We start from the raw sequence: 19,315 nt of genomic DNA on the forward strand, positions 1-19,315 counted from the left end.
ATTTCCTCTGCTCACCGGCCCCAGCGCGCGCTGCTGCAGCGGACCGGGCTGGAGACAAGGGAGCCGGTAGTCCGCGGCACATTGCTTGTGCTGGCAGTATTTCTAAAGTCTGTCACGAGTCCGTGCGCCACGGAGACGCACTAGATTGACGTGGACATTTTAGAGTGTCTTTGAAACAATGCAACACCGGCGACTGAAGTCCGCGGGAAATCTGCAAAGTTATTCCGAGCCATAGGTGTTTCTCACCTGTCTGAAAATTTCGATTTCACTTTAGATATTCTCGGCCACTTCATCCAAAATCTGTCCGTTCCGCGCCACCGCCGCCTGCAGGTATGGACCGCCTTATGTTCTGTCCCTCGGCAGTTTTCTCCAACCGGAACCGAATGTAAGGACCAGTGGATCGGTGCTTGAGGAGGATCCAGCCGCGCTTTTCCTCTGACCACGTTACCTCTCGGCCAGAAGTCCCTCGTATAAAGACCGGTGATAAATGTTGCAGCAGACATGAGTTTTGGAAACAGATTTTTCCTCGTTTCACTCTTTCTTGGATTTTCCCTCACTCGCTTCAGCAACAGCAACCAAGGTGAGTTTAATGATTCACTCCTCCCTGAACTTGTTTTCCTTCACTTCAAACACGTTAATATGGACGCTGTTTGACACAGACAGCACCGGCGCCACTGCAGGAACTACGAAAGTAACAGACTTACAAAAGTAAGTGGTTCAACCTCAAAAAAGACACATCGAGGCAGCAAACTATCACTTAGAAGAGGTCTTGCACTGTTGATATCCATGTATATGTCTTTGTCCTATGGCAATGTTTTGTTTGTGAAATAAAATATATTATCACTCTTAATAATTGCTACTTTGCACATATGATAAGATTCAGATTAAACGTTTGTTATTTCCCAGTGGAGTTCAATGGATCAGCTCAGTTTTTATCCCAACAGTGAAACAGATAATGAAATGAAACACAGTTTTTATGGAAATCAGTTGCTGAAGTGACAAACCTGAGGCTGCTATAATTACTCACTCTGCATTACACACACACACACACACACACACACACACACAAGGACGGCCACAGACACAGTAGACAGTAAGACAGATCAGCCGCAGATTGAATCATTAAGTGCGCGACGGAGTGATAATCTGCGTGCGCCTGTTTGAGTGCAGACTTGAGTGTCTGTCTTGTGCACACACAGTAAAAGCTTCTGAGCTACCAAAGATGCACTTATTCGTGAGAGTGTGTGTGCATGTGCACGTGTAAATGGCCTTGTGTGTGCACTTTGCTCCTAAATGCACACGATGTCTCTATGTGGTGTGGGTACAGTGTCGAAGTGGCATTGTGCACACAGGGCATCGCTCCTGCACGTGCCCTTCGTCTGCATAAGCTTGCATTCCACTTGTGTTTTTATTTGATGCTCGAGTATTCGTGCGTATGGTCACACGCTTCTCGGTGTGTGTGTGTGTCAGTGTTCCGTCGTACACACACGCAGCATTAATGAGGTTTAAAATGGTCTTATTGATTGCCCCCCCAGGTTATATTTTATTGTTCTCTCAGTTCAATAAGAGCGATGCTACTCCATGTTTGCCAAGACAGCTGCTACATAACAGCCTCACTCTGTGTTTTTCTCTGCCACAGATTGAATGATTGAACCGATGTCTGCTTTCTATTGTACTTTAGTCTCTCATATTGACTAGTCTGGGACCAGGTCCTTGTCTATACCACAGAGTGGTGCAGCTCAGAATAAACCATTTTAAAAAGCTGATGATAACTCAGATGAGAAAGAAAAGTGTGTCATTAGGGGCTGAGGGATTTATGTTTCTCAGCATGACACGCTTGTTTCTCAACATATTGCTTTTGTCCAAATAATTTCAGGGTTCCGCTGTGTGGCTTGTTGAGGGCAGTTTAATGGTGTGCGTGGTTATTGATAAGACTAAATTGCGCAGGGGGCATGAATGAAAGTGTCTTTCTCCACCTTTGCACCCAATTTACGTTGAGATCCAGCCCCCTCATGGCCAGCAAGGTAAACAAGTACCTACACATATTGTTTTTCCTGCTGGGCTACATTACACGGGGGCGTTTTCGGAACTCCAAAGATTGGGGATTTCACAGACAAAATCGGGCGAGATGTCAGCTGTCAGGAGAACAATAAAAACCAATCACCTTTTGCTTCTCGCCTGTGTGCCTCCGCTCACAGCAACGCATCCGATGATCCCTCACATCAACCGACTGGGATTGCAGACAGTTATTAACAAATCTCTACTCACTCACTGCCAAGTTTGAACAAGCCCTTCTCCCCCCATCAATATATCTCTTTCCATAATCTTTACTTTTATTCGCCTTTTTCCCCCCATTTTCCTCCCTTGTGAAGTCGGCAGCAGCTATATTTATTACAATGAACATTCACAAATCTCATTTCATAACCTGATTTCTTGAGCCCTTGTAGAATTTTCCCAAGCAGAAGATTGCTCATAAACAGCAAATCGGTGGAAGATGTTTTTGTTTCACACTTCTGACATTGTTCAGATTATTATTATTATTTTTTTCAGGCATGAAAAATCAAGAAAACAACCAATCCTTGGGAAATGGGAGTGAGCTCAAAGCACCACATGTGACTTTTGTTTGTTGGTGAAATGCATCTCAATGACACACTGCTGGATTGTTGATAGTTTAAAGCCAGTTAGTAACACATAGGAGGAAACTGTCTATTGAGCTGCTTACAAATATAGATTGCAAGACTTAAACAGATCTATGAGATCATCATCTAAATAATAGCTTTTTGCATTTATTCATGTGAATGGCCGCATTGCTTTTGCTCTCATTGGAACCACCCGCAGAGCACCAAGATCAGCAACACTGCTGTAGCAAGGAAAATCAATCAGTCAATCCACAGTAGCCCCAGTGTGTATATATGATATTTTCTTCATCAGTTTCAGTATGCATGCATTGGGGTTTATTCTGAAAACTAATTAAGAAACAAGCAATTGAATATGAGTTTTTACACCTGGATGTTCTTCAGATTTGTCTTCCTAGATGTACAAGGCTGTGCATGTACTAGTAAGCTATGTAATGGCTGTAAAATGTAGTTTTATCCAAGTTTAAGTTCCCTCAGTTTCCACCCTGAAGCACATGCTGCTACATGTAATACAATGTGTTTACACAAAGGTGAAATGATTTCTGCCTTTCTCGAAGGCATTCCTGCATTACGATAATGATTGTTGAGTTGTGCTGTACGTGAGCGTGATGGCTGCCTGGTGTGCAAGATCCACTTCATACTTTACACTTGAGGGAAATAACTCTTATCACTCATGAATAGTCAAGCAAATAGTATTCAGTGAATGCTGTTTCATTTTTAAATGTCATTTTTATGAATTAAAAATGGTAAAAACTGTCCATTGCTGTGTACAAATCTTGAAAAGCAGCTACAAAATGTTCTCTCACTTGTGAGTAACATACATATACACGACTGTATATAAAAGGGCATTCAAAGCTTATCTCATTGAAGACTGCTGGTTGCACTCTGTGAGCACTTCTATACCTCTCATTTACAAACACTTACAGCAGATGACACCCTAGGTACCGCTTTAGAGTCAGAGTCAGGGGACTCTAGCGACTCACGTGACGAACAAATGTCTAAAGAGTCATGGGACTAGCGACTGACGTGTTTGATGGTGGTGCGGAGCGGAAACAGTGTTGAAAATCTTGTCATGCCTGTCAGGTTTCCTTTGCTATGGATAGTCTTCCATTACACCAGCATGTCATCCCCTCTGTTGAGAGCCCAGCACTTTGTTTACACCACTAAATGACAGTGTGCAATCAAAAGTCTCTGTTCATCAAATGCTGTTGTTTGTCATTAGACTCGCTGTGCACTGAAATGGGTGGCAGGGAACCTGCAAATGAAATGGATTTGTTTAGAAGTAAGGCTTGCTTTGCTTTTTGAGTCGTAGTTCAAGGGAGAAAAAACATTTCTACCGCATATAAAAAATGTTGATTAAATATTTCTCCCCAAAAGAAACCAATGTGCTGTTAGAAGCAAATGCTTATAATGCACATAATAAGCCACAATAATGGATGTTTTAAGAGCCACAATGAATTCTTGAATTTTGATTCAGGACAGTCCTATGGAGACACGTTACCCTAACCCCCCCCAAAAAGAGCCTTTTTTTGTAGGACTCCTTGAACGAGGTGAAGATATAGCCTGCACCTTGAGACAGCTGGTGTCACTTTTGTCTGAACACTCAAACTGTTCCCAATTCTAATTTCCACCATGTAACACTGGTTGAGACTGGCTCTGGGTCTTTTGTGCGGGCTGTAGTTATTTTGAGGTGTTTGTGTTGCCTGAGAAAGCTATAGGCCAGACAGGAGATGTCATCATTTTACTGTAGCTCCATATATTTATGAGTAGGCCAGCTCATGTTCTATTTATATCCAACCAGTGGAAGTCCCAAAGGACCCTCAGCTCCAAGCAGGGTCTGTGGGTGCTGAGAGAGAGAGAGAGAGAGAGGAGAGGAGAGAGAGAGAGAGAGATGAGAGAGAGAGAGGAGAGAGAGAGAGAGAGAGAGAGAGAGAGAGAGAGAGAGAGAGAGAGAGAGAGAGAGAGAGAGAGAGAGAGAGAGAGAGAGATCTACCCGCACAAACAGTGAAGGAAAAGTGCGCACACACAAGTGTGTACTAAGATGTGCACATGAACACTTAATTGAATAATTAGTTTTCAGTTTGCTGTTGTTAGTTCACACCTGTAACTCCTCTAATATCAATTCAAAGCACACCAGAGGTGTCTTTTGTGCAGATCAATCACCTCTGTACTGTCACACTTCAATATACAGTATGCCATGATCTTGGTTTAGGTTTAGTTTGTTTCCTGTTTTATTTTGAAGTTCCCTGCCTCTTTGTCCTGTTTTTGTTTGACTTCCTGTCTCTGTTGTTTTCTTTTTTTTCCTGTGGATTCTGTTGGATTTCTCTCGTGGGCCTTGCTCTTTCCCCTTGCGTTTCTTCCACCTATCAGCCTGCCCTCGTGTCTGCCCACCTGTGTCTTGATGTCTGATTAGTTTCTTGTGAATTTACAGTCTTGTCTTTTGTCTGTTGGTTGTCAGTTTGTCTGCTACGTTTCCTGTTTGTATCCCTCCTCGTGCAATAGTCTGATTTATCTGATCCTCTCTCATGTCATTTTGCTCATTCTGTTTTTTTGGGCCCATCCCCTGTTGTCTGTTCGCCAGACCGGGACACAATTTGTTGCGCTGTACAAGTTTTGCAACGGCTGTTTCAAATTTTTCTTAGCTCTTATGAAGTTTAAGGAACACGGTTTTGGCCCAACGCTGCAAAGTTCTCTTTTGGATACTTCTCCACACTGCCTCCTAATGTACATCAGCTGTTCTTTATTTATAGCAAGGTGTAGTGTGAAACTGCTCACTGCAATTCTCAGTAATTGGGCCATCCTCCAGGGACTGTGCTGCTTAGTGCTTACCTGCCCACGGTAGACAAATGGTGTCCATTAACACCATTGCATTGCCAGCTAGTCGCCCAGCATGGAACTGGCACAGACGGAGAGAAATATATTAAAGGAAGCTGGCAAAGCAGAGAGGACAAGATTGGAAGAAGACTGAAAATATCTGCATGATGATTTCTCTTTGCTGTTTTGGACAGGATAGTCAATCAGTAAAATCATCTTAAATCATCATCTGCTACATTTTCATATAAATCAATGTCCATTTTCTACAGCTTAGCCTCAGATTGATATAACTCAAGAGTTTTCCTTAAATGTGCTGTTTGCTTTTGTAAGATCTTCAGCATGACATATCTGCAGTACCTGATTTCATTAACTTTATGTCTTCAAGTTGTCTTGAATAAACAGAAGAAGAACTGGGTAGGTATGAGCAGTTGATGTCATGTGGTCTGACATATAGAAAGGCACAACCTATTGAAATTCAAATTTTCTCAACAAAAAACTACAAGGTCACTCGGTGAGCGCAGACCTCTCAAGGCAACATGCTCTATCTCGCAATGCTAGCGAAAGTGAAGAATGACGTTTGTGATTCAGACTCGCTCCTTTGACCCATGCTTCACCCTTCTACCAAGTTTGTGGAAAATGGGGCGAGAGGTTTTTCTGTAATCCTGCTGACAGACAGACAGACAACCAAACCATATACCAACAAACATAACCTCCTTGGCTGAGGTAATAGGAGGAGTAAAATTATGGAGTTTATGTCAATTATCATAATTTGATAACATTCATCAGAAACCTTACTCAAAATCTATTGGTATTACTCAAAAGGCATATTGGTCAGGCCTTAGATATGACTAGCAAACTGTCAACTATTGCATGCAATTGTCTCACGCTCTTCTCTTTCACTCTTGCTGCACAGGATGTCTGTCTCTTTCCCTGAGTCCTCCCTTATGCTTAGGGAATCTGATTTTACCAATCCCCAGCTGTCAGTCATTCACACAGAATATGGATTTGTACAGATAACATTTCTATAGTGCTGCCTTTAAATCTAAAGGGAAAACACATTTCTCTCTCCTTAAAAAACCCTCACTTATAGCCCAGGTTACAGGAAGCACACATTATGTTTTAGAATACATTCTCTGGGACACTAGGAGTTCCTGCTCCATTAACATGACCTCAGCAGCTCATTGCTTTTACCTCTCCTTGCATATGTCAATGGATCTTTGGTTGGTGGGGAAAAGAGTTATACGAGTCCCTGTATCCCACTGTGAAAACCCCCTTTTTATATTATGGCAGAATCTACAGCAGAAGTTCATATAGGAGCAGGTTATATTGCATTCTTGACTAGTTTTTTTGAGGAATATTTTTTAAAGCAGTTAGCAGATGCTGTTAGCAGAGTCACAAAGTCACGGAATAAGGAATCATTTTCCTGCTGTACAACCACTCTGACGCTGCGAGCATCAATCTGTATGTTTTGACAACTCGGGGTCTCATATCCTGGATGGTTTTCTTAACTCTTGGATGTCGTGATACACCCGTTTGGCTCGATCCAAAACAGGTGTTAAACTATGACGCTGCAGTGTGTCATATATACCAGTTCTCTGGGAGATGGGTGGAAGTGGAGGAGCATTTAGTTGTGTATGACAGACACATACATGCAAGCACAATGAAAAGCTCAGTGAGCAGATGCTTGGACAATGTCTGTCAACCACGCTCCATCAACGGTGTATTGGCTCGTAGCTCGGGAACAGAGACAATCAAAACGGTCCCTTCTTCCTTTATGCTTGCCTTCATCTTGTCAGAGTACATTCACAGATACAATGACTTAATTTCAAAATATTACGATCAATTTGCAAATGATAATACAAAAGAATTTAAAGTAATGCTTCCTTTGATGTACATTCAGTTGTTAGAATTATCTATCCCAAAGCAGCGATGTTAATGGAGATTTATCAAGGAAATATTTCCACTGATAGAAAGTTGTGTTGGCATAATGAGCCCCCCAAGGACCACTTACAGAGCTCTAAGTAGACAGTCTTGACCGACTGATGCTTAAAACTCAGTCGCTATCCAAGTAGAAGAATACTCTATGATCTGTCAGAAATCAGTGTCAGTATAAAGCATGTGGGATTCACAGCTGGACACTAAGTCAATGGCTACTCAAGGACAAGTTTAAAGATGAGATTTGTGTCCGCTGATTTTTGATGACTCATAGCTCGTAAGATAAATGATTGGCTTAGACTCAAGCCTCTTGAGTCGCGTGTTGTAGTCTTTTCGGCCAGCTATCACTCTAGCCCTGAATACCAGTTGGTTCCCTATACCTACTTCCTGATGCAGTGCATCCATGTAATATGTATGGATTTTGAAAATACAACATTTGTGTCTACTATCTGTTCTCTAATGTTGTCACAACTGTAGATAAACATTTGTTTTTTTTATTGAAGTGGAATTATATTGGCATCACACTGAAGGTAAATCCAGGAAGCCATGTCTGCTCCTTTTCACTGTATATCATTTGTCTTCGTGAGAGACACGTACCTCCTGAATTATTAAATATTCTGTCCTTGAGAACAAGACACAATATTGTCAAGGATGGCAATAGTTCCAGTGTAAAATTGCTTTGTTTTTTACCACTACCTGCAAGGTTAGAGTCAGTCAACTGACAATGATATCATGCTGTACCAATATTAATGTCACTGTATGTTAATATCTATCTCAAAGCTCTGATTTACATACCTAAAAAACATACCAGAATATTGATTAATAATTAGCATAATTAAACACATATTCTCAGGGAATAAGAAGGGTTAAGGATAGGTCCATCCCTGAGTTTATCTCTTGAACAGCCTCAGTCATAGGCAGGAGAAAAGCCTGTTGTTGTTAATGAGATTGGGGTAAAGCTGTGAAAGGGATGGCAGGGGAGGGAATGGACTGGACAGCAATCTGACTGTAATCCATCAATCCCCAAATTGTGTCGCAAGTGGAAAATATGTTGCCCCGACTGTATACGCCGCCATGCTCATAAATATTTATCCATGAAACTCAGTTCTGTTCACATAAAAAAATGTCTAAATGATCACGCTTATGACTGATATTTCAATTTCCGTGTGAAAATAGGACTTTTTTTGTGTTTTGACAGATTGCTAATGGTTGTATTTTTCTCTTGCCTCTTTTTCCCCATTTCAGTTGTGCTGCTGGATACAACGTCTGTGCTGGGAGAGCTTGGATGGAAGACGTATCCTATAAACGGGGTAAGGAGAGCAACTCTTGCCTGAGCTTACTTTCCAGTGCGCCTTATTAAAAATGCATGACCATATCTGCATCAATGCCATCAATTATATTGATTTCACCGGTCAGAATGGGTAGCAGGGATCTGTTTCGTATTCACATCCTGGATTTTTTTCAGACCCCTTTGTCCACATGGGAAATACTCTAACTTGGAGAAAGATAATGAGGCAAGGTCTCTAAGGAAGCTTCCCTTATGCTGTTCAATCTTCCCCTGTCAATATTTTGTGTCCCTTTAGGCCCTCAGAAATATTTTAATGACTCTTTAAATGTTAGCCAAAGGAAAGCACATAAAGTCCAGCCGATGCTCACAAAGGTAAATGCATTTTGCAAAAACTTACTGTTCAAGTTTCCCTTTCACCTCTGTTTGTTTCTCAGTTACTAGTGAAGAAATAACTGCATGGCCTGTACCTTATTCTGTATTTTGGTCAGTCAATTTCCCAAAAGAGTATTCCCATTTTGTTTTGGCAGTAAATGCCTCGAGCTCTTTAAAAGTATCTTGTCCAACTGAAAATCAAAACTTTTGACATTGCAGCAAGTGCCAAACTGAAGGTATCATAGCAATGAAATATAGATACGCTGACACCAAACTGTACTATCCTCAGATCAAAACCTTCATGTTGTATCAAAACCTCTCTTATGTTCTGTCAGAATACCTGAGAGATTGAAATTGTCCTCTTGTTATATAGTGCACAACAAATGCAGAATTGGCCTACTTCCACCTCTTTTTTCACCTCTATTGTCCTGGTTTTGTCTCACCTCTGTTTGTGGCACAGTCCAATGCAAGATGGAGACTGATTACAGGATGGTGGCTATCCAACTGTGTCCATGCAACTCTGACTATAAGCAGTCCTTGTTCGACCATGTTTAACTCCCCATTTTCCCCAGGTATACGTGTAGCAAATCTATGGTTCATTGCCAGGAAAATGCCTGAGGAGTTAATCTTCTTTTATGTAGTGTCTTTCAAAATGTCAAGTACTCAATGAGGTTACTGCTTGTGGGTGCAATTACGATCCGTGTGCTATCTTATCAGTCGTGATCTCTCATGACATAATAAAGATTCATAAATAAGTCTGTTGAGGAGCAAAATGGTTGATCATTTTTTTTTTACTCCAGTTGATTGTACAGCCATGTTTACAGTGTGAGCATGAATTGCGTGAGAAGCTAGTGTGATGGGTTCTGTAGTGCCAACACTTTTAACATATGCATCCAAAATAAAAAATATTTTAAAAGTGAATATTTGTCCCCAGAACGCTGACGTTTTCCTCCGTTATCTTCAATATTCCTGCTAAGATCCAGTGACCGTGCCATGAGCCTGTGTTTGTAAAAGGAAAGGACTCAAAGGGTTTACGAGCAGTACCAGCAACACAAAGTAGTGCAAAGATAGCATAGTAGCTCGCTGAAAACCAAATCTTCAAGTAGGGGTTCATCTTGAACTCACTGTTCCATCTATCTCCCGGGAATGCGATAATCAAAAATGATCAAGATTATCAAGAGAAAGGGCAATAACTGTAAAAGAGAAAAAGCAAAGAGATAAATGACCTGAAGGAGCCTGAATAGTCAGACAGTAGGGGTGTAACGGTACGCGTATTCGTATTGAACCGTTCGGTACGAGGCTCACGGTTCGGTACGCATGATGAACCGAATATGTTTGAATTTAAAAAAATTAAATAAAAAAAAACAAAAAAAAACAACCTTTATTTAATCAGGTAGTCCCATTGAGATTAAAAATCTCTTTTTAATCGTGCACAAAACACGTGCACAAAAAATTTAAATACTTGCTCTTTGATTTTTATGTCATATGGTGCATTCTCATCAATAAAGTATATATTAAAAAACAAACAAAAAAAAAATCTCTTTTGCAAGATGTAAGTAACAATACAAGATGTAAGCAAGATGTAAGCAACAATACTACATAACATTAAGGAGCAGTTTTTGTTTTTTATGCTTATGTGTTGCTAAGAAGACACCCCAGAAGATGGGTCACTCAGGTATAGTTCCATCATTGTTCAAAGTCAAAGAATAACTTCATGATGTTAGTTGTAATGAATAAATATATTTTAAAATCAAGTACATTTCTCTGGCATTTATAGTTTTCTACTGCACCGAAACGTACCGAACCGTGGCTCCACTGTATCGTACCAAACCCAACCGTGGATTTTGTGAACCGTTACACCCCTATCAGACAGTGACGGTTCTAACAGCTCCTACTCTTGTTTAGGTTGTGTTTAAATGTTTGAGAGGCCTGGCTGTAAGCACAATTCATTAGATCTTTCCTGTTTGAGCTATGCAGTGTTTCCTCCACCCTCCACTCTTCTTACAACTCCACGTAAAGTCTCCATAGGGTTTTGACTTTACATGATCCTCTGCTGGAAGAACCCTAAGGTCCCCCCAGCCCTTCCCTGTCTCGCTATCTCTCCCTGCAAGGCCCTTGGTGGCCCATATCAGGGTTATGGAGGTGATTACATCATGTAGGTCGTGCTGACAGCCGCCCACAGCATTAAGGAAGAGGAGAGAGGGAGGCTGTTCCCTCCATGATTAAGCTGTCAGCCCTCTCCCATCCTCACTCATCCGCTGTCCTCCGATTTACCATTAATATTTATGGCATCGAGGTGAGAGGGCCTGAGGGAAGGTGTGAAGATCTGGGGCGGTTAAATAGTTTAAATCCCCCTCACTACCAGGGAGCCAGCAAGAGGAAGTCAATCCCCACCATATTAGACACAGCCTGGTATCAGTGCGATACAGCAGCACACCATGTAGCTGCCTATCAGACTCGCACACTGGTTCGAGTTCCGGATATGAACCGCTGTCGGTCAGTCCTGCCCAATGCACATATTAAAATAATTTCAACTGCTCCAGCATGATTACCCGATGATGAGTTCGCCAGGAATATAGCTGGTCGTATGATATGAAGGTGAAGTGGAAATTGGGGTGAATATTTATGGATGAGTTTTCATCAAAAGCCAGTAAACAACCCTTGTAAAGAGAGTGAGGTGAGTGGTTTTGTAGAAGAGGAAGGTGTGGTGGCCTGCCAGCTTTAAAACACAGCACACTGTGGCATTCTTTACATTTCTGTTTTCACCGTGGTCAGCAGCTATCCAACACTGTGTGTTCATCCTCTCTCTCTCTCATCCATTCTGCATACTCCCAACATTTTTGAAGTGCCCTTGAGCAAGACACAGGAGCCCTAGAACTACTTACTCACTGTCAAATATTGTGGGTAAACATCACCAAAATGTAAAATCTGTTGTTAAGAGGATGGCAAGTCTTCAATGCCAAAAACAAAAGAAATGGCAATCACGTTCTACACCAGGGGCACGTTTGAATTGCAATTGGTTCATTTTTTAAGAATGATAATTTCACTACTCTAAGTACCTCTCATGGCAAAGCCTTTAGACTGTGTTAGCTGTAACTTCATTTACTTTAGTATATCGATGTACTTTGCTACATTTAAAGTTGCATCCAGTACGGAGTAAAAAATAAATATTTGTTGACATTTTGGCAAATTATTACCTGTAAAAGTATGCTGAATTAGCTATTAGCATATCTTGATTGCACTCCACCCATAGTTGTACAGACAACTATCACTGGATTGATTTGGACTGAAAAAAAAGTTTTGTATGAAACAAACTTGTGAGATATGCCACGTTTGAAGCGCAATATAATATTTCTTGGGCGCAGGTTAAAAAGTAAACATTTAAAGCACTCCTCATCTTCTTTACAACACTTCCTAGCTCAGCAAATGTGGGATTATAATGTTCACAAGTGCCACATCTTTGCAACTGAGAGACACTGCAGATATGGTAAAATGGTTTTCATTAAAAGGGAAAAATGAAGGGAAAAGACTGAGTAATTCAATCAATTAATTAATTGTGCCCTTTGATTATTTTACCTGCTCTGCTTGGAGAGTAAATAGACCCATTTCTATTGGCCCACAGGGGGAAACCATGCACGGCGGACTGTTGTGTTTGTTAATGACTTTACTCAACGTGGGAATATCCTCAGAGTCAGAAAACACATTCACCCTCAAAGCTTTTACTCATTAGATTTATGCATATTGAACAGCAATTGATTTATTCTATCCCCTGTCTTTCAAGGACTTTGATTTTTCAAAGTTTTCCTCCAGTAAAAGTTAATAGCTGTGCGTGCTTGAGAACGCCAACGGCAAGCTGATTCTTCAGTGGAAAATATGTGGGGAGGTTGTTTTTTTTATGAGGCAAAGATGTGTGTCTCTATTCTCAGCCTTTCCCTCCATGTTCTGAAATGCTGAATAGTGATGAAGAACAGAGCGTCAGAGGGGTGAATGAGAGAGAGAGACAGGGGAGAGGAGAAGGAAAAGAGGGTTGATTTGGCGTCTGCATGCAGCCACAATAAGCTCCACTCAGAATGGGCAGACGCACTGCTGAAATATGCATGAGTCATTTCCCAGTGGTGGGTGGGGGTGGGGAGCAGGGAGAGGAACAGTTTATTTATTAAATTACATGAAACAGCTTTTAGGGATTAAAAATGCCTAATGTTGCCTTTTGTTTTCACTCATTGACATTATAATGGCAACTGAGCATAGGCAGGTTGGACCACAAAGAGCGATGGTTGTCCATCATAAAGGGAGATAATCCTATTTTTATCTGTTGTCAGAGATCCCGAGCAGCCAATAAGTCAAATCTACCGGGGGCATATCAACACTGCATTCTGTAAGCGGGGAGCACAATGGAGCTGCCGTAACACTGCTCAGTCAAATATTAGGCTGTGCAACCTCAATACCTCACAAGTGCTCAGCTCAGAGCAAGTCATCTGTCTCAGAGTGTGTGTGTGTGTGTTTGTGCTTGTGAAGAGGTGAGTGGGTGCAGATTACATCTAAAGGAGTTTTCTTAAATAGCAGCCTGCTACTTTGTCATCACAGTCACCTGTAATGTAGATATGAGGCAGCAATTTGAAAACAAATCTATGAAGTGTCTTCTTTTTGTCAGCCACTGCTGAAAACAGGCCTCTTTGCTAAACTGCCTTGGACTGCCCATTGAAGGTACTGCGGCGTGTGTCTTACCCTCATGACAATATGGTTGCCATGAAGCCCCAAAGGCAGCAACGCTTGAATTGCAATTGTGTCTCGTAAGATGACACAGTGAGAATGGATTGATCACACTGAAAAGAAAAGAGAGAGAGAAGAGAAGGAGATACAGAGGAAGATAGAAGGCCATGTCGGGGAGTGATTGGCGATAACAAACATCAAAAACACATTCAACTGCTTACACACCCGAGAAAGCATTTGCACGCCTTCTCAAGCCTCTTTACTTCACCCCAATGCTAATCCGTAATCTTTTTATTGCAATATTTAACCACAGTAATTGATTGCAACGACACGACCTGAGGCTTATCTCAAAGTACTTCCCGCATCCCTAATACTATTAGCCTTGAGAGTGAGCCCTGGACAACAGAGAGGAGGAGGAGGAGAGAGAGGGAAATCTGTATTTCAGTGTCCTTCATAGCTCAGATAAACTTCTCTAAGGCGTGCTGCTGAGTGATGGCCGGCAGCGCTGCGAAACAGAGGGGGGGGGGGGGGGAAAGGGACTAATCCAGAATCACTCCACTTCTCCCCACGGAAGCTCTAATATAAAAAAGGTATGATGATTTAGCACACCAGTGTTCGTCTCAGGGACCTCTGCCATAACCGGGCTTAAGCAGTGCCGGGGGATTCCTTAATTGGCTTGTTTCTTGTCAGGGACACACCGAGGCCAATATCTAATGCGCTCCCACTCGGCTTCTCGCTGACAGCAGAACATATTCTGACAGCTTTTTGGGCTTAACCTCAGCATGTGAGGAATACAGTGTGGCTGAGTTTGAGAAAAGACACTGGAAGCGAGGGAGATCGAGGCACGGGATGGATGCAAATGGGAAGAAGAGGAGAGAATAAGGGAGGGAAGAGTGAGGAGGTTATTAGCGCCTCAGCAGGAGCTGAATACGTGAATATCGAGGAAAGAAATAGAACATGTTGTTGCTGTAAGACAGGCAGAGTTTTTAAAAGCTCTGAAAATCTTGAATATTATGTTTCAAATACAAACAGGTCAAAAGTTCAGTCTAAATAGAGACATTTCTAGATACGATTCAACACTATTTGAAAAATACTGTTCGTAAAAATGTGTGCAGACTTTTGGAATCTGTCTTTATACAACACTAACCTACTCTGCCTCTGATTGGCTTGCCCTGATATTCTAACCTGAACCAATCTCACCCCTAATGCCTGATTCTGTTTGAAATGTGTTTTATAGTTGCTAAATGACCCTGAAAATATCCTTTCCTTGTTATTTTTTATTACACAGCATTACACAAAACAAAACAAGTAGCAGGTTTTCTGGTGCTGAGTATCACTTTCGCTGGCTGAAATGACAAATGGAGCCGCTGGCAGATTATAGCAGCTGTATTTAATTGACATAATTGCCAAAGTAACCCAAAGGCCAAAATTAGCATATGGGTTACTTTCTCTTCCAACAGTTTGTTGTAAGAGAAGCACTCTGTAACACCACTTTTTCATGTGGCGCTCTTGCATTTCAACAAGACGAACAGAGATGTGGTCTTCTCTGGTGATGTGAGCAGCTGATCATGGCCGCGCACATTGGTATTTTGAATTGACAAGTGTATCTTCCTCTCTCTTAAATAGCTTCGTCTTTCTTCTCATTCTGTTGTCCTCTTCTCCCTGTGTCTTCTGATTCCCTCCACCTTTCTCTAGTTTGACCAACCCTATCCCCTCCCCTTCTCCCCTCGTCCTACCTCTGCTGCATATTGACGTCAGTGCACTGGAAGGGAAAAAACTAGGCGTGTGTGCGTGTGTGTGTGTGTGTGTGTTTGGTTTAAGATAAGCTGACAAATATTGGAAGAAAACTCGAAACACAAAGCCAAAAGGAGATGGGCAACGAGAAAGGAAGACAGTTGGACAGGGAAAGGTTAAAGCCAGGAATCCATTCATTTTTTTATAGGTAGTTAGACGAGCAGTTACACAGTTATACCTGTACTCCACCAGTCTATCTTTCATTAGCACAGACAAGCTGTGTTTACTCCTGTCTGTTTCACTTGACTTGCATTAGAAAAAAAATCATATTACAGTGACACCGTGGCATTTCTACTGTATTCCAGACCTGAACCTCAACTCTGCAATTCACTAGCAATCAATTAACTGCGGTGCCCGGCAGGCTGATCACAGCCCCGAAAAAAGACCTGACATCTTGGTCACACCAGACAGGTGCTTGGCTAACCTATAAGCAGGAAACATGGACATATTAGTGGAAGTACTTAAAAAAACGGTGTTGCTGGTGAGAGATTCAACCAGGAATTATAGCACATGTGTTATTGTTTGTACTGAAGATGCTACATTGTGCCCATATTGCAAGCCACACACGGTCATGTGACTGTAGCTGAGCAGAGGCTTTCTGCTCGGTTATTTCGACTTATAAAGCCTTTTAAAATCAGTCTTTCCTTTCAAATAGTTTTAATGCCTCTAAGCCCTGACAGGCAGAATGCCACTAAATGACACGCCATCTTTATAACATCTCTGACATTTGAGAAATCGTTTCAGTGTGGTGTAGGAAGATTTAGCAATCGTTAATATTTGAGGTTTTGTACAAATTGTACACAAATCTGATTTCAGCTTTCTGGAATACTCTGCATAAGAAAATGATCTTCCTTCAGGATGAGAGCCCAACTCGTTCTATCGACAGTTGAACATCGTTCTTTGTCTCCCAGATTATGTGTGCTTGATTGAAACAGGATTTCTTTCTTTGGAGCTGTCTATAGTCTTGTAATAGCTTTGTGCTAGCAGAGCAATCACAGTGCTCCATCAAGATCTGACACATCCATTTGTCACACTCTCTGTGGTCTGATAGAAAACCAAGGGAAGATGTGCACACACACACTGTGATGTAACTCCCAGTCTACAGTATGGTCTATTGTATTCTCTTGTCAAAATAGAGCAAAATGCATTGTCATCTGTTGTATTGTTTGGGCATCGACATGTCTGTGAACTCTGAAAGAGCTATTGAAGAAAATCCAACCTGACACTTTCAAATGGAAAACAAAAGGCTTCCAGACAGAGATTAATCAACACAAAGTTGACATTTTATATACCAAGTGACAAGATAGAATGGAAAATGCATTATTAGTAGTCGAACTACAAGAAAGTACTTTATATGAATGCTTCCTTTGTTATCAATCAACAATTGTATGTGTCCTTTAATATTTTTTGCCATATAAGAGGCAAAAAAAACCTCCAAAGCCATCCAAATATAGAACAAATACATGAAATAAAGGAGAGTGTAAGGCTTACTGTATGATGAATGGGACACCACTTTATGAAATCACAAAACTTTGATTGAGACATTACTGTGGACCGTAAAAGAATAATCGTACTCATCGTAAAATGAAATGACATGCTCGCTCCCTGTTGAAGGAAAATGGTACTTTTGAACGAAGTCAACGTGTTTGAAAATCCCCACCATGCCATTATAAGACAAAAACACATTGCTCTGCTTATCTTGGAATGAAAACTCTATTTGTCAGCTTGTAACAAATGTTGATTTTTTTTATGCTCATAGTTTGTTTTTTGGGGGCAATTTTATACTTTTACTAGATAGTAGTCTGTAGAGAGATGACAGGAAACGAGAGAGGAAGGGGTTAGGGAATCGTCAACGGCCCCCTTCTGGACCTGAATCAGGAACATTGCGATTTATGGATGTCGCCTTAACCCCTTGGCCATCAGGGCAGCCCTTGGTCACTGGTTTAACCCCACAGCGCTATGCATTGTGGGTTATTTCCTTGAGCAAAGTCTGCAGAATTGTGGATTACAGAAAGGGTGTGTAACTCTTGCATATGTCACAGTGGGACAGTCCTGAGTCCTATATATGACACTATATGTTCAAGCCACAGAACATTAGTTTTGACAAATCAGAAACCCAAGTTATACGATGCTTTCTATGCAGTGAACTACAGTAAAAAGCCATTTTCCGATATTTACATCCTCTAATCACACTCAGACAATCACGGCAGTCCACGAACCGATGGGTGAAGTCTAAGATACAGACTATGTGCGAAAATTTAAATGGCTCCCTTTCATGTTTAAAAAGTAAAATGGTTTCCAATGGGTTCAAATAATGTGCATCCATGTTCATCGTTTGTTTTTACCTTGGTCCCATGAACAGAGGGAGGCAGTGAGAAATGTGCCATGTTTAATGGTCTCTCAGATTCAACTGATATCTGAGCTTATTTATCTTGGTAGCTCTGTAGAGTTAACATATTTCTTTGTAAAACTGCTTACGGGGGAAACAGAAAACCTTACATCTCAGCTCATGCAATCTGAAGATCACTCGCCTCTCAAATCCCAATTCAAAACAGTGGCGGGTACGTGTATGGATGGATCGGCGTTTTGCTGCATGTTGTAACAAAATGCTGTGGTAGAAGATTGATCACAGCACCGCAGGACAGAACTGCCTCCTTTCTCCCTCCTCTCTTCTCCCTTTCACCCTTGGTTTTAATTTACTAAACGCTCAATGATGGCGAAGTCCCCGCATCCAATATCATTTGTCTCCAAGGCTTCCAAAACACACTTGCGAACAACATATCTGGGGAGAAAGTGAAGCAAAGACAGATCAATGACTTCCCAGTATTGGGAAGGAAACAACGGTATTGTAGCATCTGTGTTCATATTTCAGTGTATCTTATTACTGTTCTATGGTGGAAAACATTTGTGCAAATGACTCCAAAGCAACCTTTCTCTGCATGTGGTTGTATCTCATTTATATTCTTCTTCTCAATCCCCTTCAATGATAGAGGGTTGTGATGAACAAGAGACGTGGTCACTCGGCTAAGTTTCCTCCCCTGAAGCTCCACAGTTTATCATCTTTGTCTCTGTTACAAGCAGAGAAAGAAGAATTTGAGAGAGAAATATCTTGTTTTTCCAAGTCCCACTTCAGTGTAGATCTTGAATCCTACATGGTGAGGTGTGTGTGGGGGGGAGGGAGGGAGGGAGGGAGGCGTTTCGGGTCAGATGATGGTTCCCGTTAGAGGGATTAGGTTTCATCTGAGATGAATGTTTTGTCTGGCATGCTCTCTAAAATGCACTTAACATTTTATACAAATTCTGAGGATGCTGAAAGCCGTGCCGCACCGCATGCTTTCTCTGCCTTTCTCCGTGCTGCTCCCTCTGTCCTAATTGATCGAGCCGGCCAGACAATCCCGTTTTGTCTGCACTCATTTCCAGTCAAGCTTGTTTAAGCGTTACAGACTGGAGTCAGATGGCTTTGCTAAGGGAAGATGTCTCCTGCTGTCACCAGACAGACAGGCAGGCAGACAGACAGGCAGCCAGTTTGAGAGGCAGCAACACACTAACTTTAAACCCAGAAGGCAAACATAAAACAATGTTGTTAATCCTGGAAGTAGCAAAGAACCCTAATAGGTATTTGGGCTAACCTTTACATGCGCATTCATTGAGATGTCTATATAACTGCTGCTTTTAATTCGGAATTTCAGGGTTTCATTTAAAATCTCTTTCCAAAATGTGTTGTGTATGTTCTTAATACTTTACAAATAATACAAATGCCAAAATG

The 19,315-nt window shown here is 41.5% G+C and overlaps 1 protein-coding gene across 1 annotated transcript in view; it reads left to right on the forward strand.

Moving 5' to 3' along the window:
- The first annotated feature begins 252 nt into the window (after nucleotides 1-252).
- The window catches only part of LOC306783186 (ephrin type-A receptor 6-like), a 121,570-nt gene continuing 102,507 nt past the window's right edge, over nucleotides 253-19,315 (forward strand). The window contains exons 1-2 of the mRNA XM_079276730.1: nucleotides 253-580; nucleotides 8,631-8,695. Of these exons, the coding sequence (XP_079132856.1) occupies nucleotides 502-580; nucleotides 8,631-8,695 (144 nt within the window). The 5' untranslated portion in view covers nucleotides 253-501. The remainder of the gene's footprint in view (nucleotides 581-8,630; nucleotides 8,696-19,315) is intronic.

This window comes from Melanostigma gelatinosum, assembly GCF_949748355.1.
Source record: "Melanostigma gelatinosum genome assembly, chromosome: 10".
NCBI classification, from domain to species: domain Eukaryota; kingdom Metazoa; phylum Chordata; class Actinopteri; order Perciformes; family Zoarcidae; genus Melanostigma; species Melanostigma gelatinosum.